At 43.5% G+C, this 25794-nt stretch overlaps 1 protein-coding gene across 2 annotated transcripts; it reads left to right on the top strand.

Annotated features, from left to right (window-relative positions):
- The first annotated feature begins 217 nt into the window (after positions 1 to 217).
- Positions 218 to 25794, top strand: LEMD1 (LEM domain containing 1). Of its 2 annotated transcripts, XM_042976688.1 has the most exons (7): positions 257 to 292; positions 1387 to 1586; positions 1722 to 1837; positions 2456 to 2575; positions 5527 to 5597; positions 24306 to 24382; positions 25214 to 25794. In XM_042976688.1, the coding sequence occupies exons 3-7, from the start codon at positions 1756 to 1758 to the stop codon at positions 25410 to 25412; spliced, it is 549 nt and encodes a 182-aa protein (XP_042832622.1). In that variant the 5' UTR covers positions 257 to 292; positions 1387 to 1586; positions 1722 to 1755; the 3' UTR covers positions 25413 to 25794. The 2 variants fall into 2 exon arrangements, with proteins under 2 accessions (XP_007086602.1, XP_042832622.1); XM_007086540.2 differs by lacking the exon at positions 1387 to 1586 and having other exon boundaries at positions 218 to 292.

The raw sequence follows: 25794 nt of genomic DNA, 5'->3' as shown, positions 1-25794 counted from the left end.
ACTTCCTGTACATGATGATAACTTCTCTGCCTCTCTTGACATTTCATCGTGGCAGGCTGCCCATAAAATCAACCAGTGCCTCCTTCTGTCTGAACTCAGGTTAAATTAATCATCTGACTTCCACATCAGTCTGTTGCTATGGGGTTGACTGATGTCACACTGTCTGTATTATGATCACCATGATATCTAACAGGCAAAAAGGGGCTGGTTGCTAGTAGAAACCCTCGGGTGAAACTCACCCGGCTTTAGTAACCAACCCAACTGCATAGACTTTAGACAACCATGTAAAGGGGTAAGTGAATTAATCATCCAGTTGGATTCCATTTGAATATTTTTCTTCCATATGTGTGTTCCCTCTAGGCAATTGTCTAGTGTCACTTGAAATTGATGAGGGTTCTTTTGGAGGTTATTTTGGGGAAGTTGGTGAAACAACAGACAGCTGTTCTTGGGAACAAGTGTCACAGGATCTGCCTAAGCTAGCTTCTAGTAAAAAAAAAAAAAAAAAAAAAAAAAGTCTGGGGCGCATTGTCCTTTTCCTTTCTATATTAGGTTGTTTACTGGTAGCCAAAATTTTTAATTCAGCTTCCCCAACACATAGAAAAGAAAACTCCCATTTACGAAGCACCTACTGTGGTGCCAGAATGTGACTCTGGTCAAAAGTATAGTTTTAAAGTGGAAAACTGGAAAACTAGGCATTCTCAGACAGCCCTGATGTACATGACAATTCACAGCTTCTTCTAGCTTGTATACAATGTTCTTCCTAATTGGACATTGATTGATCACCAATAAAGGCAAAGTCATTACTTAAAATTGGTCCAGATCCTCTTGTGCTGAGTAATTGTCTTGAGTCATTTTCACTGCAGTATTAAAAAGCATAGAAACATGATAGAAGTGAGGTACAATAAACAAGCTCCTAAATTATAAATCTCTGTTAAAAGGTTTGACAGACGTATCTGTTTCAGGATTTTGTTAAGTAGGTGGAGGGGTCCTTCGGGCGGGGGGGGGGGGTGGTGGTGGGGGGGTGGGAATGAAGGGATCAAGTGAATAAACGTGATTGAACTTGAGGCTAGTGTAGGTCTGGAAAGCCAATCAAGACTTGGGTAAACCTATATAAATCAATTTATGTGCCAGAGAATGAATAGCTGACTTTTTCCAAATGCCAATTCAGCAATTACCAAGTCTGTTGGCGGTTAATTAAAAACTACCATCTCGTTACGTTCAGAGTTAAATTACAAGTGTGAAAACTACTACTGTTAGCAGGAACTGAATGCTCTGGACTCTCTGTACTCTCATCAAAAGGAGGGCAGGGATAAATAACTTTTATTTAACTCACTAAAAAAATCTCTCTCAGCTCTTTCAGATTTAATTAACTTCTTATCTTCTCAGAGCGTGAGTCTTACTCAGAGTTCCTAACTAGGAATGGAAACATTTGTTCGTCTGCTCATCTTGTGCAGAAGACTTCTCTCACATGAGTTGAGTAGCAAAGTTAGAAATGATTGAACCCCAAAAGCATTGGGGAAAGTGACACCTACCCAAAGCTTCGCATCGAGGCAATTGAACCCAAGAGAGATTTATGGCGGAAAACGGTGATTTTTGCTTTCTTGCCTCTGTGCCTCCAAGCCTGGAGACGTTGGGTTGAAGCGCTTTTGTGGACTTTCGGTAAAGTTTTCGTGCTTATTTGGAAGTTGTCTTCATGAATTTAATGTTTTCCTCTTTCAAAGATTCCACTGTCTGAGAGACCAAACATCTATCACCATGGTGGATGTGAAGTGTCTGAGTGACTATGAGTTACAGAATGAACTTAATAAGCTTGGATATTCACCTGGCCCGATATTACGTACGTACGCAGCAAATATTAGAGACTAGTCGTTTATCACTTACAAACTACCTCCAGAGATTTAAAATCATTTACAATGGAAGGAACATATGCAATAAAAGCCCTCAAAATGGAAATACAAAACAAATTTTTATAACAAAAAACCATAAACAGGGAAGAGGTGATAAATACGTCCCGATGCAACGTATGGATTACTAAATAGGGAGCCAGAGAAAAAGGATTGTTTTTTTCCAACAAGGAAAAACAAGTTACTCTTGATGATATCACCCTGTTGGGTGGGGTTTTGTTTGTTTGTTTGTTTCATTTCTAGTATGTGTGCCATGTTAGCTTTTTGTGTATTTATTGTTCGTATTCCCCATAGATAGGATGTACGGTTTTGTCAGTCTTACTTTCGGATGTGTCCGATGCCTGCCTCCGTGGCTAATCCACAGAGGCCCCACCTTAAGTGTTTGTGGAAGGAAAGGAGAGCAGCTGTGGGGTCGACCCGATTGTAAAAGCCATGATTCACCAACAACGTAAGGTACAAGAATAAGCGCCTTCTCTGTGAAAGACCTTGAACGCAGTGAGATCGTATACACAAACAGGACACCTGACTGTGTTCTCTGCATTCTTCTTCAGCTTCCACCAGAAAAGCGTATGAAAAAAAGTTGGTGCAACTCTTGGTCTCACCTCCCAGTGCATCACCTGTGATGAATGGACCCAGAGAGCTGGACAGAGCTCAGGATGATGACGCTAAAGGTACCGTCGGAAGCTGCGCTGTTAGAGAGCGACTGTGTACTTATTCGAACCTTGTCTGGTATGATCTATGCGGCAGGGTGGCCTGCGAAATATCCATATGGCCCGTTTTCACACGGAGCCTGGAGACTAGGCCCCTGGGCTGCCAAAGGAACCCAATACTCCATTGTCCATGCCGGTGACCCCACTGGAGGAAAGCCGGAGGGGAGGCACTGTCCTCTTATTAACCAGAACCAAATCTGGGTTTGATTTCTAAAACCAGAAGTTCCTACAGGTAGTTTTCCCGTCTCCTTTGAGGTCTCAACCTCTGCTTTGCCTCAATCAATACATTTGGCAATGATTTTGTTCGGATTAAATGATTTCAAGTGCATTCAGAAAGATGAAGCCAACTGTACCTTCCTGAATTCCTATGCCTACTGCCTTCCCGACTTCGTAGGCGCTGACCACAGCTGGTCTCTTCCGGGCCCCAGGGGAGGTGGAGAGCTGTGGTCTCTGGGATCCCGGGGCTCCCATTCCAGTGGCCCCTGCCCCATGTGCAGCATTCTTCTGTAGGGGCGTCTGGCTTGAAATCGTAGGGGGTGGGCTTGAAGACTCCTACGATCAACTCCAAGGCTGTTTCATTCGATAAAGAGTTATTAGGAGTCCTCTATGAGCCACAGTCAAATAATAGAACTACCATGTACTGAAGGCCACCGATGCATCTCTGTTCTAATGCGCAATATCTCATTCAACCCCCACGCTTCTAGCTGAAGTCCAGAGAGGCCAAGTGACCGGCCCAACATCAAATAGCTAGGAGGCAGCCCCAGAGTGGGCCATGAAGAGCAAGGTCCGTTGTCTCTGTCGCCACTACACGTCCAGATCCTGGAAGTACTAGGTGCTTAGTACTACTAGTACTAAGCACATAGCACGAATTCAGGAAATGTTTGTTGAAAGAGGGTGACAGAACCGACGTTTGAATCCAGGTCTGGTTCTCATCGTCGGGCTCCTTCTACCACGTGCCTGACACTCTCTCCACAATTTCTTTTCAACGTTTTTTTATTTTTGGGACAGAGAGAGACAGAGCATGAACGGGGGAGGGGCAGAGAGAGAGGGAGACACAGAATCGGAAACAGGCTCCAGGCTCCGAGCCATCAGCCCAGAGCCCGACGCGGGGCTCGAACTCACGGACCGCGAGATCGTGACCTGGCTGAAGTCGGACGCTTAACCGACTGCGCCACCCAGGCGCCCCGTCTCTCTCCACAATTTCTACCGTGAGGATGAGCACATTGTGTTTTTGACCACGTTTGATCTACAAAAAAAAAGGCAATTTCAAACAGTTCAAATGGAATAGTTTAACAAGTAAGATAAGTGCCTGGGCCTTCTGAAAAATCCCCTGTGATGCCTGGTACTGGAAGAGGTGCAGGTTCTAAAGGTTTTCCCTAAGTCCGGCATGGCTGGCCTCATCTAAAAGAGCAGCAGGGCTTGGAGACGGACCCCACCGACCCCAGAGTGGGACAGTTAGCACCAGGGTGCCGCAGGGCAAGTGGCTACCCCAGACCCTTTCTGGATGTGCAATGTGTCCCGAGTCCTATCCCGGACCTGGGACTGCTTGTGTTTCCTGCCCTCGACAGGAGCCGGAGGGACTCCATCAGCCCTTTGATGAGATGCAGTGCCAGCGTGCAAGATTCCAGAAAGGAAGGCTTGTGTACTCACAGCTCACAGCCGCCCAGTGCCGCAGGTCAAAGCTGCACGGCCAAGCTGTTGTGGCCTCAGGCCAAGCTCTCCTGGTTCCCGGCATGCAGCCCTCCACGGCCCTCCATGGAGGGGCATTTACACCCAGGCGAGGAGAAAACGGGCCCTTCGGTTTGTAAGCTTTGCCATTGCTTCGTAGACTGTGTCCACCTGCTGTTAGCCGGCTGCAGGCGATCCGGTCAGAGGTGGGAGCTCTGGTTCAGTCCTACCCTTGTAATGCAATTCTGTTGTGTCAGTGGATGGTGATTAGGTCAAGTACGAAATGACTGCTTCTCCGGGTCAGGTCTGAATCAGACATTTGAATTCCCTCACTGGAGGAGCCTCGTAGACCCTGGTGCCATTCAAATGAAGGGGGTGATGCAGATCTGCTAAGTTCCCGGGGAGATTCCGTCTTGGGCATTTCACAGAAACACCTAATCCCGGGGCAGGGGCAGGGTTGCTGAGGGGAGTGTGCGGCAGGGGGCAGTGACGACCTGAGGCTAGGCATTAGGTTATCCAAACAACCTGGCTAGGTTTGATTTTCCTCGTTGCCCCTCATTGTTTTGGCCCCCAGTGGGCATAGCTTTAACGACTGCACCTCTTTTCAAGCTTCCCAAATATTTTTGAGTTGGAGAGCTCATTTAAAATCCCCTCCAACGGTTCTGCTGAACGTGCAGTGGCACACGATCGCTCCAGGGTTATCAAAATGCTTCTCCACGGGCTGAAGCCAAGGGTTGATGAACAACCAACCACCTTTCCTTCCCCTGGCAGTTTCCCTGATTTTGAAGCCTTTTAGCCAAGATTTGGCCTTCCCTCCTGGGGAAGGGGGCGGGGGGCTTCTTTGGACACAGAAGGAGAAACTCCTCCTGCCCTGTCTTGATATTCAGGGATGTATGAGGCTTGCAGCTGGTTTGAAGGGGCACTGACTAGACTGAAAAGAGCCGCCCAGAGGAGCAGCCAGCTTGCACGCAGCAATGTGTTTTTCTCGGAGACATACACCTATGACAGCCTTCCTGTCAGGAGCCCCCGCGGTGTCCCCCCCCGGGGGGAAGGCCTCAGCGCATCGCACAAAGGCCACCGCAGAGACGCTCTTTTCCCTCAGAAGGGCAAAGTGAATTTTCTTCCCCTCCCCAAATTCTTCTGCCCTACAGTTGAGAGAATTCACCCCGACGATTGGTGTTTATTTCCTTTGCTCGCTCGTATGTTCTCATGGCCCTGTTTTCCTTTTGTTTCCCGTGATCCAGAGCTTAAGACCACTATCATTTTGAAAGGAAATATCCTTCTCTCATCAGAAAAACACAAGGGACCCAAAAAAGTATGTACAATTCTAATGCATGAATACTTTTACCCATATATTAAATATAGGAACTAGCACTCTTCGCACGTATTAAGAAAGGAAATAGCAAGTCGCTACATTCTGTGACGGGTAGGATCCTCGCTTAAAGAGGCTCCTTTGAATGCAGGTTTCTGTTTTGTGAAACTACTTCCATGTTCTGGCTCAAGACCCTCTCCCCGCCCCACCCCCCCAGTAGCACGGTCCTCCAGCCCCTCCGTGAAAGCACTGCCTACCTCACAGGGTGGGTGTCAAGTGAAAGGCTGTGCAGGGAAAGCGCTAGAACGAGGCACATAATTAGTTCATATAATGAACTCCAAGATGTCAACTCCAGGGACTTAGCTCTCAGTCCTCTGACCACGGTCCCTCTGTATTTAGAGACGCCTGCCTCCTTCAATTGTAACAACACCATGCTCGCCCAGTTCTTGGTTCTGTACCTCTGTGCCCATTCTGACTCGTCTTTTGGCCTCTAAAGGAGATCGGTCTGCAGGCCCCCCTCCCCTCCTGCTCTGCATCATTTCCCTTGGCCTCCCATTCCCCTGAGGCGTAGGCCTGCCTAACCAGCCACTTCCTGGAAAGCCCCCTCCTCTTCCTTGTCCTTTCATCCCTCCCCTCTGTCCTGCATTCACGCAACAAATTTTATAATCATGAACATTTCGTGGATTACATAAGTGTATTTACGCTTCTCCCCCGTGGCTGTCTCTACTTCCCAGCTCCTCACGTGGGACACGGGGACCAAACTCATTTCTGTTGACTCCAAACCTGCATTTGTGGCCTCTGTTCACCTTCATGGTTTTACCACCTTCCCATCCAGGCTCAAAGCCTCAAGAGTCATCTTGGAACCCCCACTCCCCATGGCCCCTCACATGTAAACACTTGCCAATCCTATGGATTTCAGTCATGAGTTTTAAAGATCCAGCCCCCAGGGGTGCCTGGCTGGCTCAGTAGGTAGAGCGCATGCGCGTGACTCTTGATCTCAGCATCTTGAGTTCAAGCCCCACGTTGGGTGTGGAGCCTACTGGAGGGGGAAAAAAAAAAAAAAAAGGAAGAAAATCCATCCTTTCTTTCTGCTACATCCTAACTTGCACCGTATTACTTTTTTTTTTTTTTTAATTTTATTTCAACAATTGTAATATCCTCCTAAGTGTCCTGGGCCTCTGGTCTTTCCTGACTCTAGTTCAGATCTACAAGCAGAGACTGAATCATGCCTGGAAACAAGACGCAAACTTCCCACACACGATGAAGGTCCCATAACTTCATCTGATGCCTTATTACCACCACCCCCACCCCCCCTCCCGCCACCCCCGCCATTTTTGTTCTGGTTAAAATCCTGTGATGGTTTAAGGACGATCTCAAAGGCCATGCCTGGGCCTCCCCTTAAAATTGCCATTTATCCCCTTCAATAGCTGTCACAGGCTCTTGCACAAACTAGGAGCCCGAAGCTCACCTCATCAAGTCTGCCATGGCAGCTCTAGTGACAAATAGGTTAGTTTGCAAATATGGTCTAGTAATTCTTCTAAAAATTTTTTTTAATGTTTTTAGTATTTTAATTTTTGAGAGGGGGGAAGAGCATGAGCGTGGGAGGGGCAGAGAGAGAGAGAGAGAGAGAGAGACAGAATCCGCAGCAGACTCCACGCTCTGAGCTGTCAGCACAGAGCCCGACGCGGGGCTCGAACTCAGGGACCACCGCGAGATCATGACCTGAGCCGAAGTCAGACACTCACCTGACTGAGCTACCCAGGCGCCCCTGGTCTCATATTTAAACTACTTGCTGCATTTCAACAAATGAAAAGGAAGCCCCCAAGTAAATATTCTGGTAGTATGCCATAAGCTTTAGCTTCCCATTTGAACATAACTCAAATTTGATGAAGTAATTCTGATATCTTATCAGGTTTTCTAAAAGAATTTTTAAGATCTTCCAAATGGTTCATCAAAGGAATCTTTTCCATTCAGAAAACCTCATTTACACACACACACACACACACACACACACACACACACACACACAAACCCTTTGTAATAGTTCCGGCAAAGACATGGAGGGGGGAAAAACAACCAGAGTATTTAAAATGCATCGGATGGGACCAATGCCCTTCAGTCCTTGCTTTACATAAACCTGAAATAAAACCACATCAATATTTTGAATTGGCAATAGAATTAAGCAGAAAGTCTGTGATGGCATGAAACGTTTTGACCCTGGAGGATTTATATTAGCCACTTGGATTCTCAGAAGGGCCTCAAGACATCTGTTCAACTTTAAATTCTAAAGTAAATGTAAATAAGCATTTAAATTTCCACATAAAAGGTGGTAAAAGTGCGTTTATTGAGATACTTGTCTAACACCATAGGCTTTAACTACTTAAGAGCAGTGGTCTGTGCCTAACAGTCTTCTAAGTACCTGGAAAGGTAGTATTTCCCCATTTCTTTGAAACGCAAATGAACACCTATTTTCCTCTCCCATCCTAGGCTTCCAGTGGCATACAAACCACTTTGAGATTTGGATTATGTCAACTTCTGGAAGCTTTGTGATACTGTATGTGTGTCTTGTATCAAATCATGTATGCAGCCCCACTGCTCTGGTGGTTAAGACCACCCAGAAAGTCAGGCCAATATTTCAAAAAAAAATTTTTAATAAATAGTTCTGAGACAGAGCGTGCGAGCCGGGGAGGAGCAGAGAGAGAGGGAGACCCAGAATCCGAAGCAGGCTCCAGGCTCCGAGCTGTCAGCACAGAGACCGATGGGGGGCTCGAACTCATGGACTGTGAGGTCATGACCTGAGCCCAAGTCGGACGCTCAACCTACTGAGCCACCCAGGCACCCCAGGCCAATAATTTTTTCCTAATTAAAAAAAATTTTTTAATGTTTGTTTTTGAGAGAGAGAGAGAGAGAGAGAGAGAGAGAGAGAGTGTGCATTAGTGGGGGAGGGGCAGAGAGAGAGAGGGAGAGACACAGAATCTGAAGCAGGCTCCAGGCTCCAAGCTGTCAGCACAGAGCCCTACACGGGGCTCAAACTCAGGAACTGTGAGATCATGACCTGAGCCCAAGAGGGACACTCACCTGACTGAGCCACCCAGGTGCCCCAGGGCAATATATGTTTTTTTAACTGGGGACTTTTTTTGTCCCATGGACTCCAGGCACACCTTCCAGTGCTTCCAGTGGCAGAGTAGGCAATAGAGCCCGTGTGTGTAACACAGGCTCTAAGTCCCTTCTACCAAAGAGGGGAAAATGGGATTTGCGGTGTTAGGGAGGCAGAATAATCTACAATGTCACGTTGCATGAAGTGGCCTTTGAGTAAGGTGACCATGTCATTTACATCCCCAACAAGATGCTCTTGAGAATGAAAGGGGACGCTTCCAGAAGGGACTTGGGAATACCAGGAGTCAAGCAGGACTGTCCTGGCGAACCAGGGCATATGGACGCCCTGGCTCAGGCACGTTTCCTTGGGTGAAGGTGTTGGCATGCGCAGACTAACTCGAGGACTGGATACCCAGAGGGCAGCTGACCCCGGGAGGTAGGCTTCCAGAGCTCCTGGCCCCTTTGGGCATCTCCTTGTTCCCTCCCAGACACAACATGCTCTTTCCTGCCGGAACCCCAGTTCACTCAGTCCTCCCAGCCTGGAAGATTCTCTTCTCTCTTGTCACCTAGCCTACACATTCCACTAGGAGCTTCTAAAAATGTGTTCCCTCGGTCTGCACCTCGCAGGCGGCCTTTTCAGTCAGCCCCAACTCCCACCCTCCTCCTAAGAGCTTTTGCTTCGCGTGTAAAACGCTGAGGGTGAAAACGTATGTCTTTGAATCCTCTGCATTGCATTCAATGGCAGGCATGCGGGGGGAGGGAGAGGGAGTTACCCAGTCTTTGTTGGCTGAGGCGAAGGGAGCCTTTGTTGTGCACGGATGTTGGTGATCTCCCTCTCTCTGACCTCCTATTCTGTACCACCTCCTTTGTATCTTAGACATACCTTAATGTATTCTCCTGAGAGACAACGCTTAGCTCACAGTGAATTGATGACCACCCAGGGAATGGTCGCAAGAGAACTTCCACCCCTGAGTCTCAGCCTGTGAGTTAACAACTATTTATCTATACTGGGCGTTGTGCTAGACCTTTCTGAGGAAGAGAAGAGGTGTAACAGGAGCCACAGTCCCCGTCCCCAAGAAACTTAAAAATGAGCTCGGGAGACAAAAAGTATGTGTATCCAAAATACGGACGCCAGAGCCAGACGGCCTGGGTTCAAATCCCAGCTCTGCCACCCAGTTGGACAAGACACTTGACCTGTCAGTTTCCTCACCTACACATCAGGATAATTAATAACGGACTCAACTTCGTAGGGCGTGGCGAGGATTAAGTTACAAAATATAAAACAGAGTACTGACGGCACGCGAGAGGAGCTATGTAAGTACAATAAGAACTACTCTCATCAATACTATTTTTGAATGTTTATTTATTTATTTTGAGAGAGAGGGTGCAAGGAGGGGAGGAGCAGAGAGAGAGGGAGACAGAGACTCCCAAGCAGGCTCCAGGCTCCGGGCTGTCAGCACAGAGCCGCCGCGGGGCTCGAACTCACAAACTGCGAGATCATGACCTGAGCCGAAGTCGGACACTCAACCGACTGAGCCACGCAGGCTCTCTTATCAATACTATGTACAAAGCATGATATTTAATTACCCACAAAACAAAGCAAAATACCTAATGAGAAATAATATAATGGCAAGCGAGTCCTCAGTATTGAACTCCTAAGTGCTGCAGAATGATATATCGGAGTGCCTGCGGATATGTTCACATAATTAAATATACAGATAGAATTAAAGACTGCTCTCTGTAAATGCTGTGTGTTGAATGAGGCAGACCAACCTTAAAAAAAAAAAAAAAAGTCATATGTGCCCTCCTAGGCCGCTTCTTCACCTTATGCTAATCCTTCCCCTGCCTTTTGAAACATTGAAAAATAATTTATTTTGAAATAACTTCAAACGTAGGGACAGTGGCGAGATTAATACAAGGTATAAAGAACTCCCATATTGCTTTCACCCAGATTGTCCAGGGTGTTAGCTTTACCACACTTGCTCTCTGCGCACGCGCGCCCTGCCATCGCGTCCTTGAACCGGTTGAGAGCAAACTGGAGACAGGAAGTCCCTCCCCTAGCTCCCCGCCATGTCTCCGCCCACCCCCAAAGGACGCATGCCTACGTAACCACCACGTGATGCTCCATATAAGGACGTTCACATTGATTCCATGCTACTGTCTAATCTTTAGACCCCATTCAAATTTCACCAATTGTCCCGAAACCGCCCGTTTGCTTTCCGATCCATGAGCAATCCAAAAATGCACATGGCTTCTCTGCAGCCTCCTTCGGTCTGGATGAGCCGTGCCTCAGTCTTTCCCTGTCACTCATGCCCTTGACTATTTTTAAAAAGTACAGGCCTTTCATTCTGTAAGGTGATTTTTCTGCCTGATTTTTCCTTTTGACTATTCGTAGAGGCCTCGCTTTCTGGGCAGAAATTCCTCAGACATGATGCTGTGCTGTTCTCGGAGCATCACTCCGGGGAACATGTCACCCTGTTCCCCAGTGGTGAGGGTAACCTTAATCACCTGGAAAAGTTGGTGTTTGTCAGGTTTCTCCAAAAGACCATCATTTTCCCTTTGTAACGGAACCGTATTTTGTGGGGAAATATTCTGAAATGACGCCAACATAACGTTCCTCATCAAATCTCATCCGTAGCCCTAGCACCCATGAAGACTGCCTGATTCAACTTCCATTACGACGATGGCCCATTAAAATTTTTTATTTCTAGGGGTGCCTGGCTGGCTCACTTGGTAGGTCATGGGACTCTTGATCTCGGGGTCATGAGTTCAAGCCCCATATTGGGCAGAGAAATTACTTTAAAAAATTAAAAAGAAAAAGAAAAAGATTTTCTATTCCTTTGTTTTAATGTATATTTATTCTGGAAGAGAAAGAGAGACACAGAGAGAGAGAGAGAGAGAGAGAGAGAGAGAATGACCAGGGGGAGAGGCAGAGAGAGAGAGAAGAGAAAGAAATCCCAAGCAGGTTCCCCACTGTCAGCCCAGAGCTCAACGTGGGGCACGATCTCATGAACCGTGACATCATGACCTGAGCCGAAATCAAGAGTCGAGTCGGATGCTTAACTGACTGAGCCCCCCAGGTGCCCCAAAGATTTTCTATTTCTATCCTTCCTTCTATACTTACTAGTTGACATTCTACTGTAAGGAAGATCTCCCCTTCTCATTTATCCATTCATTCATATATATTAGTATGGACTCATTGATTCCTTTTGATTCAGTAGGTTGTATTCGTTGATATCATTTTAATGCCCAAGTTGTTCCAGATTTGGCTAGTGGGAGCCCCTTCAAAATGGATACTGTGCCCTTTTAACATGTCCTCATTATTCCTTGAGGGTTTTCTTAATCTCTGGCACAAGATGTTTCAGACCCTTCTTGCGCTTTTTCTGCCCAAGGAGCCTTGGTTCCTTTTACTGCAGGATGGTATTTGGAAACCAAAATCTAGGACTTTAGGGAGCTCATTGCTACTGGGGAGTCATTGCTTCCAGGCCCTCTCAGTGAATAGAGCTAAAAAATAAATGTATATATATGTACACATACACATACACATCTAAAACTATTTTCATATCTCTCTCTCTGTATGTGTATATATATATGTATATATATGCATATATATACACACACATATACATATATATGTATATACGTATATATACACGTATATATGTATATATGTATACACATATACGTGTATATGTGTGTGCGTATATATATGTATATATATATATGTATATATATATATATATATATATATATATATATATATATATATAAAATTAAAAAGCCATGAGTTCATGTTGATCTCCAGTTCCAATCCAACATTTTAGTGTTCCTTATAACCTTTCCCCTTCCTATGACAGTGAGACACCTGGCTTTCATTATCCTCAATATATCTACATTAAAAAAATGTATTTTAGAGAGAGAGAGGGAGAACACACCAGTGCAGGAGAGGGGCAGAGAGAGAGAGAGAGAGAGAGAGAGAGAATCTCAAGCAGGCTCCATGCTCAGCATGGAGCTCAACTCACGACTTGATCCCATGACCCTGGGATAGTGACCTGAGCTGAAATCAAGAGTTGGATGCTCAACCAACTGAGCCATCCAGGCGCCCCTAAATTTTTTTTAAGTAGGCTTCCTGCCCAGCACAGAGCCCCATGTGGAGCTTGAACTCATGACCCCGAGATCATGACCTGAGCTGAGATCAAGAGTCGGGCACTTAACTGACTGTGCCTCCCAGGCGCCCCTATATCTACATTTTTGCTCAATTTAAAAAATTTTTCTCAGTGTGACCAAATCTCCCGTCATAACAGCCGCCACCAGTTCTGCATAACCCCCATCACCACTTCCTTGCCCACTAGACATGCCAGCCATGTCTCTCTTCCCTGGTCACAAGGCACAGGTCACACTAATGCCTCCATGCTGTCCCCTCTCCTGCCCCTCCCATTCTTCAACCACCGAGCACCTCAGTACCTCCCCTCTACATGCACAGTCCCCTGACCTCCATTTCTTTGGCCTCTGGACATGCTGACAGTCTGTGTCTATGTCCCCTTTGCCTTACCACCAGTGCAGAACACAGTGCAGAGGGGAAGAGAGGTAAGGAAAGCTTCAGGTCTCCTTTTGCTTCCTGTTCTGAGGTCTGTTTCCATATCTTTGTGCCAAGACTTCGATAGGATTTTTACTCTCTGTGTCTCCATTGCTATTATTGCTGATAAGATACTTTGTAAGCCTATAATTAGCCTGTGTATTGCCTACCCCAAATGCTGCAATCAGAAGGCCCAGTGTGCCAAGGGAATATGTATTAAAGGGAATATATATTAAGCGTGCAGTTGAGTTGCAGGTAAAGTTTTTAGGAGAGCTGACATTAAACATCGCTATAATAATTTCTTAGTTAATTGAAAAACATCCCTATTCCCACTAGTAGGGATTCTAGTTGGGTCAAAGTGAAGAGTAAATTACACATTCTATAACTACTTAATAAGCCCTTTGTTCTTACCTGTAACATGTGCTAATGGGAATAAATGCTGTCTTTACAAGGAATGTAATTTAACATTCTCCCTATAAAAATGCTGACCTCCTAGTAGATATGCTTAACTATGCTTAATGATCAATGTGTCTTTATCTTATTGATTATATGCTGATTCTTTCTGTGTATCGGAACCCAGTTTTTGAGGCATAAGAGCCCCAGGAAGAGAAAGTGAAACCAAACTCTGGTTACAGTGCTTCTAGTGTGATAACAAAGGTAATTTATTTTCATAAAACTGAATTATGAGCAGTAGTGTTCCCTTTCTAAAGAAAATATGAATTTACTTAGAAAGTTCAGCTTTTCTTTTTCATTTCAGAATATAGCCTTACTGACTTGAGCTAATTTATAATTTGCTTTTGGGGTATAGCTATTTTAGGGAGAGGGGTTTCCTGTTGTACCTCCCGTACGAGAACCCCAGATTATTTTAATCCCCTGGAACTTGTTAAGGTTTTGTAAGCACCAGGCACTATTTATCACTGTTCATGAGCCCAGGCATGATTTATTATAATTATTGATCATGGGATTTCCTATCTTGAAAGGCTTCTTGAAGGAGGCTACATGGCTCATCTTACAGATGAGGAAACAAGGCAGAGAGTGGATATGACTTGCCCAAGACCACAGAGACCACACGGAGAGGTAGCAGAAAAACTGGAAATAGAATTCCAGCCTCCTAATTTCTATTCTGTTGCCCTTTCTGTTGTATCAGGCTGCCAAAGGGGAGGAAAACCAACCAGGCACCTGAGTAGTGAAACAGCTCCCCCCAGTGTCTCTTCTCGCAGTGTCGCAGAAGGACTCCTGGACATCTGTTCACCCGTGGAAACAGAGGCTTACTTTCCGATGATTGCTTTGTAATGAGAGTCCCTATGAGGCATTTTTTGGTGACACTTTCATTCACACGTAAAAGCTGTGGTGCAGAAATCAGCACAGTTCAAATGGGTTGACACGTATGCAGACGGATTTGCCCAAGTGGACAGAAAAAAACCCTCAAACCTGAAAATATTTTTGACATTTTATCCTAATATGTCTTATGCATCTAAAAGGGTAAAAAAGAATTATATAATGAGCAGTTAGATTCCCACTCCAGAGATCGAAAAAATAAGTCAATTCTGTTGAAGACTCCAAGACTCCAATATAGCCCTCCTTCCTCCCTTGCCCCCAAGGTAACCACTACCCTGAATTCTCTACTTTTCTTTCTTTTCCTTTTCTTTATAGTATCCACAAACTTTAGTGTCTCCTGATTTTACATTTTATTTAAATGATATCATCACGTAAGTATTTCTGAATAACTTCCCTTTGTCATTCAGCATTATGTCCTGGGCTTCTTGCAATATTTGTAGCCCTAGTTCATTCATTTTCACTGTTGTGTAGTTATTATAAATATATATCGATCCACTCCTTATTTATTGGACATTTGGATTGTTTCCAAGCTTTTCTGATACGAGCTGCTGCAAACATTGTGATACAGGATCCATTGTGTACACGTGCAAGAATTTTTTTCTAATTGCATGAATACACCTAGGAATGGAATTGCTACAATAGTCCAGCACACAAACCTCTTTAACTTTAGAGATCATGTGAAATCACTCTACGAAGGGACTGCACCAGCTTACATTCCTACCAACAACATATTAAGAGATCCGTCGTTTTCAGTCTTCTTTAAAATTTAGTACTGCCGGATGTAATGTTTGTCAAAGTAGTGGGTGTAAGATTGTATTTCACTAAAACTACAATTTGCTTATTGTTGTTAATAAGGTTGACCATCTTCCTACACGTTTGTTGCTCATTTGTGTTTTCTGATCTGTGAAATACCTGTTCGTGTCTTTTGCCCATTTTTCTATTAGGTTATCTTTTTCTAGTTAATTTACAGGATCTCTTTATATATTTTGGATACTAATCCTTTGTCAGTCATAATTATAGCACACACCTTCTAGTAATCTGGGCTTATCTTTTGTTTTTACAGCAGTTTGGGGTTCACAGCAAAATTGAGAGGAAAGTGCAGAGATTTCTCATCTACTCCCTGACCCTACACATGTATAGCTTCCCCCATTATAAACATCCTCCACCAGTCGGCTTATCTTTTCACTCTCTCCTTGGTGTCTTTTAAAAAAAGTAACAAAAAAGATAGTTTCAAACTTACAGGAAGTACAGAAAGTTTCTTTCTTTTTTTTTTTTTTTTAAGGTTTATTTATTTATTTTGAGAGAGAGAGCACACATGCACACTTAAGCAGGGGAGGGGCAGAGAGAGAAGCAGAGAGAATCCCAAGCAGGTTCCATGCTGTCAACGCAGAGCCCAATGGGGGCTTGATCCCACAAACTGTGAGATCATGACTTGAGCTAAGATCAACAGTTGGATGCTCAACTGACTGAGCCACCCAAGGATCCCAAGAAAGTTTTAACAAATAATTCTTTTTAAAAATGGATTAATTTATTTTTATTTTAGAGAGAGAGCATGCTCACAGGGGAGAGGGGCAAAGGGAAAGAGAGAGAGAGAGAGAGAGAGAGAGAGAGAGAGAGAGAAAGAGAGAATCCCAAGCAGGGTCCATGCTCAGCACAGAGCCCAACTTGGGGCTCAATTTCACAACCCTGAGATCATGACCTGAGTCAGACACTCAACCCACTAAGCCACTCAGGTGTCTCTTTCTAACAAATTATTTTATATGGCCTTCACCCAGATTTACCAATTTTTAACATTTTACCATTTTTTTAAATAATTTTATCTATCTTTTTCTTGGACTAAATTGTACACATCATGATCTTTTACTCCCTCCCCAAAACCTCATTATGTATGTCCTTAGACTAAAGGATAAGGATATTCATACTACAGTGACAAGAATCATACATTTTTCTATTAGGATTAAATTCACATAAAATTTACTATTTTAAAGTGCACAATCCACTGGCCTTTAGAGCATTCATAATGCTATGAAACCACCACTATCTAGTTTCAAAACATTTCATCACCTCAAAATAACACTCAGTCCTCATTAAGCAGTAACTCCCCAACTCCTTCCTGGCAACTACTAATCTGCTTTCTATTTCAATGGATTTACTTCTGCTAGATATTTCCTATAAGTGGCACACTCAGGATGTGATATTTTGTGGCTGGCCTCTTTCATTTAGCTTAAGGTTTTCAAGGTCCATCCACATTACAGCCTGTATTTGTATTGACACTCAAGTGACTAATGTTCCATTATATGAATACACCACTGCTTATTTATTCATTCTCCTGTTGATGGACATTTGGATTGTTTCCACCCCATGCATATTGGGAGAAGTGATACTATAAAAATTCAAGGACAAGTCTTTGAATACTTGTTTTCGATTCCTTTAGATATACACCTAGGAGTGGAATTGCCGGGTCATCAGGTAGCTCTGTGTTTAACATTTTGAGTAATGGCTAAACCATTTTCCGCAATAGCTGGGGCACGTTGCATTCCCGCTAATGTCTGAGGGTTTCAGTAGCACCGTATCCTTGCCAACACTTGTCGTTCTACACCACGTTGTTTTTAGAAGCCATCCTGGAGGACGTGAACTGGTACCTCAGTGTGGTTTTGATTTGCATTTTCCTAACGGCTAACGATGTGGAGCATCTTTTCATGTGCTTATTGGCCATTTTTATATCTTCTTTGGAGAAATGTCTAGTCCGGCCCATTGTCCATTTTTTGACCGGGTTGCTTGTCTTTTTATTGTTGAGTTGTAAGCGTTCTTGTATGTTCTGAATGCCAAGCTTTTATCAGATATGAGATTTGCAAATATTTTTTCTCATTCTGTGGGTTGCCTTTTCACTTTCTTGATGATATCTCTTGGTGCACAAAGATCTTCAGAAGTTTGACTATGACGTGTATTTGGCATGGATTTTTTTTGCGTTTGTCCTGTGTGGAATTCACTCAGCTTCTTGAATCTGTACATTTGTGGCTGTTGCCAAATTTGGGATATTTTCAGCCATTATTTCTTCAAATGCCTTTTTCAGCCTGACCTCATTTGTTTTGTTTTGGTTTGGTTTGTTTGCTTGCTCTGTTTTCTCTCTGTGTTTTGTTTTGGGCGATTTATGCAGTTTTTTCTTCAAGTAGATTGATTCTTTCCTCTGTCTTCTCAATTTTTCTGTCAAGCCAAGCCTATCTAGTGAGTTTTTTTTTTTTTAATTTTAGCTGTTGCATTTTTTTCACTTCTAAATTTACTCTTCTCTATATATTCTACTCTTATATTCTATTCTATATGTTGGTTCTTCTCTACATATTCTACTTCTTTGTAAGTCGTTAATTTTTTGTTGTTGTTGTTTGCTACAAACCTTTTCATATTGTTCCTTGAAGCATTTTATGAAGGCTGCTTTAAAATCCTGGTCAGATAATTCCAATATTTGTGTCATCTCAGGGTTTTTTTTTAATGTTTATTTATTTATTTTGAGAGAAGGAGAGAGAAAGAGAGAGAGGCAAAGAGAGAATCTCAAGCAGGCCCCACACTGTCAGTGCAGAGCCCAATGTGGGGATAGATCCCATGACCCTGGGGTCATGACCTGAGCTGTCATTGAGTCGGGTGCTTAACTGACTGAGCCACCCAGGCACCCTGAAAGGGGAGTTTATTACCTATTATTCCCAATTCATGCCATGCAGAGTCGCATGGGGAATTATGAAGGTCAAGCAGGGAATGAGAGTGAGGGGAAAGTATGGGCACCCAACTTTATTGTGGGTTTTGCAGGAAGAAATCGATCAGGCAAGGTAAGCATTTTAGGACTGGCTAGTTTGAATGATTTCGGTGGGCTCCAGGCTACAAAGGTGGTTCCTAGTTGGCCAGTATCTGGCCCTGGACTGAACCAGAGCAAAGGAAGTATTGGCTTAGTATGTGAAGGAAAAAGGAAGTGGTTGGGATTATGGGTTTTGGGTTGGTTGGCTTGCCCAGGAAAGGCTTGCTCACATGCATTAGCAAGGCTCTGATCACCTGACGACGTTAAAGCATCATAAACCCCAGAAAACAAAAGCCATGAGAACAACACGGTCTCTATTCTGATGAATTTGTCTAGCCTGTGCTGATAGCAGAATGTTTCAATTACCTTCGCAAGCCCCCAACCTCCTTGTTGTTTTATTTCTTTTATTTCTTTTCTTTAAGTTTACTTTTTGAGAGACAGAGAGAGCTTCTGACAGAGAGGATGGGGGAGGGGCAGAAAGAGAGGGAGACAGAGAATCCCAAGCAGGCTCCGCACTGTCAGCACAGAGCCCGACGTGGGGCTCGAACTCACAAACCGTGAGACCATGACATGAGCTGAAATCAAGAATCAGACACAACCAACTGAGCCAGCCAGGCGTCCCTCTTCTTGTTGTTTTGAAACAGTGCCTTTATTTTCCTTGTCCTTTTGCCCTTCCATGTAAATTTCAGAATAAGCTTACCAAGTTCCATGAAAAATTCAGATTGGAATTTTGACTGAAATTTTTACTGGCTTTATAACATTAATTTGGAAAGAACTACACTTTACTCTGTTGAGTCTTCCTGTTCACATTCTTTACATTATGCAAACTTTCTTTAATGTTCTTTGGTAAGATTTTATAATTTTCTCACTGTAGGTCATGCTTATCTTTTGTTAGCTTTCGTAGGTAGCTATATTGCCTAAACTTTTAATTTTTGTTGCTATTGGGAATAGTATCTTTGTAAAAATTATGTTTTAAATGGCCTGTTGCTAGCATATAGAAATATAATTGACTTTTGCATATTGATCTTTTAATAATGACTCATTGCAGTTATAATTTTTCTGTAGATTTTTTTTTTAGCCCAGTTTGTAGACTTTTAATTTTTGTGTTTGTTTTACTACGCCGCCTAAGACCCCTTTATTACAGTGTTAAGTAAGAGTGATAATAAGAATTCTTTCTTTGGTTCTGATTTTAAAGGAAATGTTTTTAGTATTTTACCTTTGAGTGTAGGTGTTGGAAGTCACTTTTTAAAAATAACTTATTTATTTATTTTTTAATTTGCATCCAAGTTAGTGAGCATATAGTGCAATAATGATTTCAGTAGAATACGGTGATTCATCCCCTACATTTAATACCAGTGCTCATCCCAACAAGTATCCTCCTTAATGACCCTTCCCTATTTAGCCCATCCCCCCACACACACAACACCTCCAGCGACCCTCAGTTTGTTCTCTATATTTAAGAATCTCTTATGTTTTGCCCCCTCCCTGTTCTTATATTATTTTTCCTTCCCTTCCCTTATGGTCATCTGTTTTGTATCTTAAGTTCCTCATATGAGTGAAGTCATATGATATTTGTCTTTGACTGACTAATTTCGCTTAGCATAATACCCTCTAGTTCCATTCCACATTGTTGCAAATGGCAAGATTTCATTCTTTTTGATTGCTGAGTAATACTCCATTGTGTGTGTGTGTGTGTGTGTGTGTGTGTGTGTGTGTATATATATATATATATATATATATATATACCACATCTTCTTTATCCATTCATCTGCTGATGGACATTTGGGCTCTTTCCATACTTTGGCTATTGTCGATAGTGCTGCTATAAACATGGCGGTGCATGTGTCCCTTCAAAACAGCACACCTGTATCCCGTGGATAAATACCTAGTAGTGCACTTGCTGGGTCGTAGGGTGGAAGACACTTTTTATCAAGTTAAAGAAGTTCCCGTTCTATTTCTGATTTGCTAGAAGATGCCTTTTTTAAAAAAAAATCAGGAATGGAGATGATCATAAGGTTTTTAACCCTTCTTTCGTTAATGTGCTACAGATTATTTTAGAAGGCTTTTAATTAACTCAAAATCGCGACTTAGGTTAAAGGAACACAATGTTGAAAATGAGAGCTCTATTAAATCAAGGTTGACGTATAGACAATGAAGTAAGAGTCTAAAATTATTGTAGGATCTTTTATGAACGGAATCATGTTTAGTCAACAAAGGGATTTGAGGTTAACTCAATTTTCAAGAGCTCTAAATCAAAAGGATTTTTTCTGCCCATGAGTAGGGTCACAACTGACAGTTTGCCAAGTTGTTGATACAAATGTCTGGTTCTACAGATAGGCCATTTTAGAAAAACCGCATCCATGAAAGAGAGCCGTTGGAAAGTGTAATACATCGCAGTTAGGAGAAGATGTCACCTCCCCACCTCCAGGAGCGGCACTGCCTCCTGACTCCCCCGAGGCCGGCAGGAAGAAGTCCTGGAACAGTAAGAGAAAGGAGTGGAAAGGCACCCAGCACTCAGCCCGGCGCCCTCCTCTGCCTGCCTGTCACTGTAGGTGTCAGGCTAGCACATTTCTGGCCAGGTTCGGGTCTACCCTGGAAAATATACATCTCGCGGAAATGCAAACAAGCTTGTGTTTCCTTATGCACAAAAATGAATGGCTTCCGTCAAGGTAGATCATTTTTCAAAAACCAAATACATGTTGTGATGAGTAATGACTTAAACAGATTGTTGATCATTGTTCTTCCGGTTCTGGATATTAGCCCCACGTTTTGTAGTCGCTATAATACAGTATGACATAATATCTCATTCACAATCCGCTTGCAGATTCAATGGATGTAATAAGTAGGCCAGAATGAGCACAAAATTAGCCTACCAAGAAAAATCTTGCTAAAAAACCAATTTATCTACAATATTTAAGAAGCGATGAGATGGCTACAAGTGTTACTTCCATGGGAAATTAATGAGTGATTTGATCACTTATTAATTAACGAAAACATCATTTTAGACATATGTTTTTGCTCTATTTTTAAGGATGAGTTTCCCCAATAGAAATATGACAAAACCAAAACACAGGGCATCAGAGCCAGACTATCTGGGTTTAAGTATAGTTGTGCCTTTCACTAATTGTGTAACCTGGGCAAATAATTTCGCTCCATAAACCCGTGTTCTCATCTGTAAAATGGTCACTACAGAGTTGTTAGGAAGATTCCATGGACTGGGGCATGTCGAATGGCCAAGATAACAGACGAGCAGAACACGGTATTTCTGATTCTTTTCTAGTAAAACAGCATTATCTACCACTCTGGAGGACAGCAGGGTGATTCTGAGCAGGGACTCTGAGGCTACACTTATCTGGGTTGACTCCTGGCTCCACTCTCTCACCAGCTGTGTGACCGAGGATTTAAACCCTCCACGCCTCGGTTTTGTCACCTGCGAAATGGGCATAACGAAAACACCTTCTTCACAGGGTGGTATTGAGACTGAAATGAGTTTGTTGAGGTAAAATGCTCAGAGCGGTGCCCGGCGCACAGAAATACTATAGAAGCGTCCACTGGGATTATAAGACACTCATCGTCGATTGCATTGGCACATCTCAGAGTTGCTTACATCCTAATGACAGCTGTGATCGATAATAGGCGGATGGGTGTCACTTTCTGAATCGAATGCCAGGACTGTAGCGAAGAGGGCACGCATTCCCTCGTGGCCCTCTTCTGTGAGCGCGCCGAAAGCAGCCAGCTTTGCAGTTTCTTGCTCTGGGCGAAGGGAGAAAGGAACATTACATCCCCCATGGGGGCCACGCGCCCCCACTCAGCCATTGCTTTAATGAACACCGGTATTTTTCAGTTCCACTGTAAATGCTGTTTATAGTGAAAACCATATTTTAACGACATTAAAGGTTTTTTTTTTTTTAATGAAAAATGAATCATGCTACAGACACAAAAACTGATTTATTTCATCGCTTCCATTTTCCTCTAATGTTTGTTTCGGTGTGTGTTTACCCAGTGGCCATTGTATACATACAATTTTATACTCTGTTTGTTTCGGTGTGTGTTTACCCAGTGGCCATTGTATACATACAATTTTATACTCTGTTTATTGGGATCAATAACCTTTTCCCCTGACTTTATAATTATTATTATCGACGGCTGCACAGTCAAGTCGAGAGGCCATAATTATTCCGTTTTTGAAAATCAAAATGCCCACGTGTTACATGCTGTTGGAGAACCCCACATGTGAGTGATAGTAAAGAAATGATAAAAGAAAAGGCAATCAAGACTTAAATCTCGTTATGGCAGGAGGGAAGAGGAGGGGACGAGTATTTGATTGCCTAAGAGCTGTGAAATCCTATAATTTGATTTTGCAAAAGACTTCTGCCCCAAATGTTTTCTTTAACAGATCTATTTTTACATTTAAGAGAATTAAAAAGAAGTCGCATGTGACGGGTACATAGAGGCTCATTATCCCATCGTCTCCTCTTGTATACGCTCAAAACTTTCTGTAATTAAAAAGGTTGAAAAAAAGAATGTGCTTATAAACGATTTTCCCTTCGCCCTTGGAAATAGTTTGAAGTGTCTCTTGGTGAGCAAACCGCCACTAGCCCCCGTGGCAACTTGGTGAGAATTTTCAAAGCCCCTTTTCCTCAACAGCCCCCCTCTTCCAGGCAGTTGTAGGGGTTTGCACACCTGCAGCGTCTACGCTGGGCACAGCGCTTCCTTGGATGTGACATCTCGCGCTACCCACAGCTTCCCACCATCCACAGAGGCCCCGCTTGGGTATCATTAAACCGCTGTTAAGAACATCATCTTCTAGAAGGTGAGGCAGGGAGCGGAGGCATGGGGTGCAGGCTGCGGCTGTTTCGTCATCCGTGGCCTGGACTGGGAAGGGAGTGACCAGCCATAGGTGATGGTACGACAGGCCATGCCCTGCCCGCCCCACCTTGGGCTGAGACCGTCAGACCTGCCGAAGACACCCGGCCTGGACACTGCAGAAATTCGAGGATGCTGAGGCTTGAATCATAATTGGGGAATGGACAGTCAAGGAAAACCAGACATATGAGGAAAACCAGCAACACGCAATTAATAATAATTACCATGATCATAATCATCGTTGCTAACATTTATTGGATGCTTACGCCGTGCCAGGGGAGCTTTGAATCATTTTGCATATATTAAGTCACTTAATCTTTACAAGTCGATTTCACAGGGAGGAAACAAAGGCATAGAGAGCTATAGCTTTTCACTTTGTTTGGAAAAATAACCACATGAAAGAAACTTTGGGGAAAGTAAAAGAAAACGTGGTTACCCCGACTTCTATCCCTCTCACCGAACATTATCATTTTCCGAGATCACTTTTTGTTCACAGTCAGCTTGCTTTTTGTTTATTTTATTACTATTATTTTTTTAATAAGCTCTACACTTAACGTGGGAACCCATGACCCCGAGATCGAGTCACATGCTCTCCCGGCTGAGCCAGCCAGGTGCTGCCCCACCGACCTGTGTTTTAAAATAACTTTAGTCTTTTTATAAAACTGGTGCATGCTCGTAAAAAAAGCTCCAAGCAATAATAAAAAAAAAAAAGTCCAGATAAGAACAAAATAGAGAGTTGATATTTAAGACCAGAATGCTGCTTGCATCATGTGACCCTAGTTACTGGTGTGTCTATTGTTAAAGTGTGAGTCACTCGAGCAAAATATTATGCCGTGGAACTTGGATGTTTTTGCTAACTACTGAGGAAAGGCAAACTTAAAAGTTTGTGTTCTGAGGTAATGAATACCTGAGGTACCAAAACTTCTATCAGTTCTCAGATGATACGACTTTTTCTAGAATCAAAAAAGAAAGTCCTTTGTAGAAGACATTGGACACAGTAAATTCTTGTTGATTAGAGAACAACAATAAATTCTTGTTTTCTGTTCATTAGAGACCTGAGGCTTTCACCACGAGACCAAAAGCTCTAGATAGCTGCTGCCTGGCTTATAAGCATTCTGAGGGAATAAGGTAATGCTTTTCTTAGCATATTGTTGTCTTATATATAACTCCTGGAAAAAGTTTTGTTGTTCGGATTTTTGTGAAGGGCTTGAGGCTGAAAAGAATCTGTGGAGAAAGAAGGATTATTTCATAATTTCAAGGCTAGAGGGACCTTGAAGGACCTTTCAAGGCTGAAGGGACCTTGTATACTGTCCAGTTCACCACGTATGTTTGGAGATAAGGAAAGAGGCCAGGGAGGTTGAGGAGGGTGACAAAAGTCAAACTGAACTGAGACCAGAATCCAAGTGTCTCGATTTGTAGTCTTTGGGGACATTTATTCCTCTTTGCGTCTTGAAAAAACGGAGCGAAAAAAAGAAGTAGGCAGTTGAAATAAAAGCCCCAAAAGGGCCATTTTATTTGTTGGTCAGAGAGTAAAGTCTTCTGGAAAGTTCCCTAACTTCTAATAAAGTGAGGCAGATTTCCAGGATTAGACAAGTGGCTACATAAGACTCTCGCTGAAAGATTTCAGAGAGCACCATCTTGTCCTTTTAAACATGACATTAGCAGATTTCAAAAGCACATCCCATCTCGACCCTGTAAGTCCCTGAGTCAGGCCTTGGGCCAGCCCTGAAAGATGTTATGCAGGTGGGTGATAATAATAATTAATAAACGCCCTTTTGGATTTTAGCGAGCTCACATCCCTGTGATCCCTTGTTGAAATCTGCAGAGGTTTTAAATGAGTAGAGGGCTGCTCCCGAAAGCCCCACCATGGTTCTCCCTTGGGGCCCAAGGGCCAGATACTTTAAGGGGGTGCTCCAGTCCTAGCCAGCCACAACCCTAAGCCCACTAATGTTTTTGCAGGCTTACGAGAAGAGCATCAAGCACCAGATTCAAAGAATGGAGAAGCCCCCGAGAGACAGATTACTGCACAGTGGACGACATTATTGAGTTCTGGAACGTAGAAATGTTTCCGGTGGCCTTGAGGCTTGCTGTGTTTGGCATCTTCATCATTGTGTTATTTGTCTACATAACGGTGGAAAGGAAACCGTTCTTTGGTTAAGTGCTTTAGGAACAGAACAATGAGTGAGCACCTGAGTATCGGAAAGGAAAGACGTCTCCAAAGGGGGACGCCGGGCCCCATGGCCCGCTAGCCTTGCGCTATGGTGCCCTCACAGATCTGTACCCAGGCTTATCATTTCAAAGCTGAAGGGGACTTATGTACTCTCTAGTTCATCACTTATGTTTCAAGAGAAGGAAACAGGCCAGAGAGGTTGAGGGAAGTGCAAAAAGTCACAATGAACGGAGACCCGAATCCAAGGCTGGGAAGGGAGGAGGGAGAGAACCAGGCACTTGTGTGAAAAAGCGTAATGACAGGGACTTCCCCGATGATGGCCATCATTAAATGCTTCCACGGTTGGCATACTTCTAAAGAGGAAACTGTG

The sequence above is a fragment of the Panthera tigris genome, chromosome F3 (genome assembly GCF_018350195.1).
Source record: "Panthera tigris isolate Pti1 chromosome F3, P.tigris_Pti1_mat1.1, whole genome shotgun sequence".
NCBI classification, from domain to species: Eukaryota; Metazoa; Chordata; class Mammalia; order Carnivora; family Felidae; genus Panthera; species Panthera tigris.
The sequence above is the reverse complement of the archived record's forward strand: the minus strand, read 5'-3'. Positions and strand labels throughout refer to the sequence as shown.

Bases quoted from the DNA above. Each gene is read 5' to 3' on its own strand.
- LEMD1 (XM_007086540.2), top strand. From the start codon at position 1,756: ATGGTGGATGTGAAGTGTCTGAGTGACTATGAGTTACAGAATGAACTT. The intron at 5,598-24,305 runs GTATGTACAATT...TCTGTTCATTAG, and splicing joins AACACAAGGGACCCAAAAAA to AGACCTGAGGCTTTCACCAC. The intron at 24,383-25,213 runs GTAATGCTTTTC...ATGTTTTTGCAG, and splicing joins AAGCATTCTGAGGGAATAAG to GCTTACGAGAAGAGCATCAA.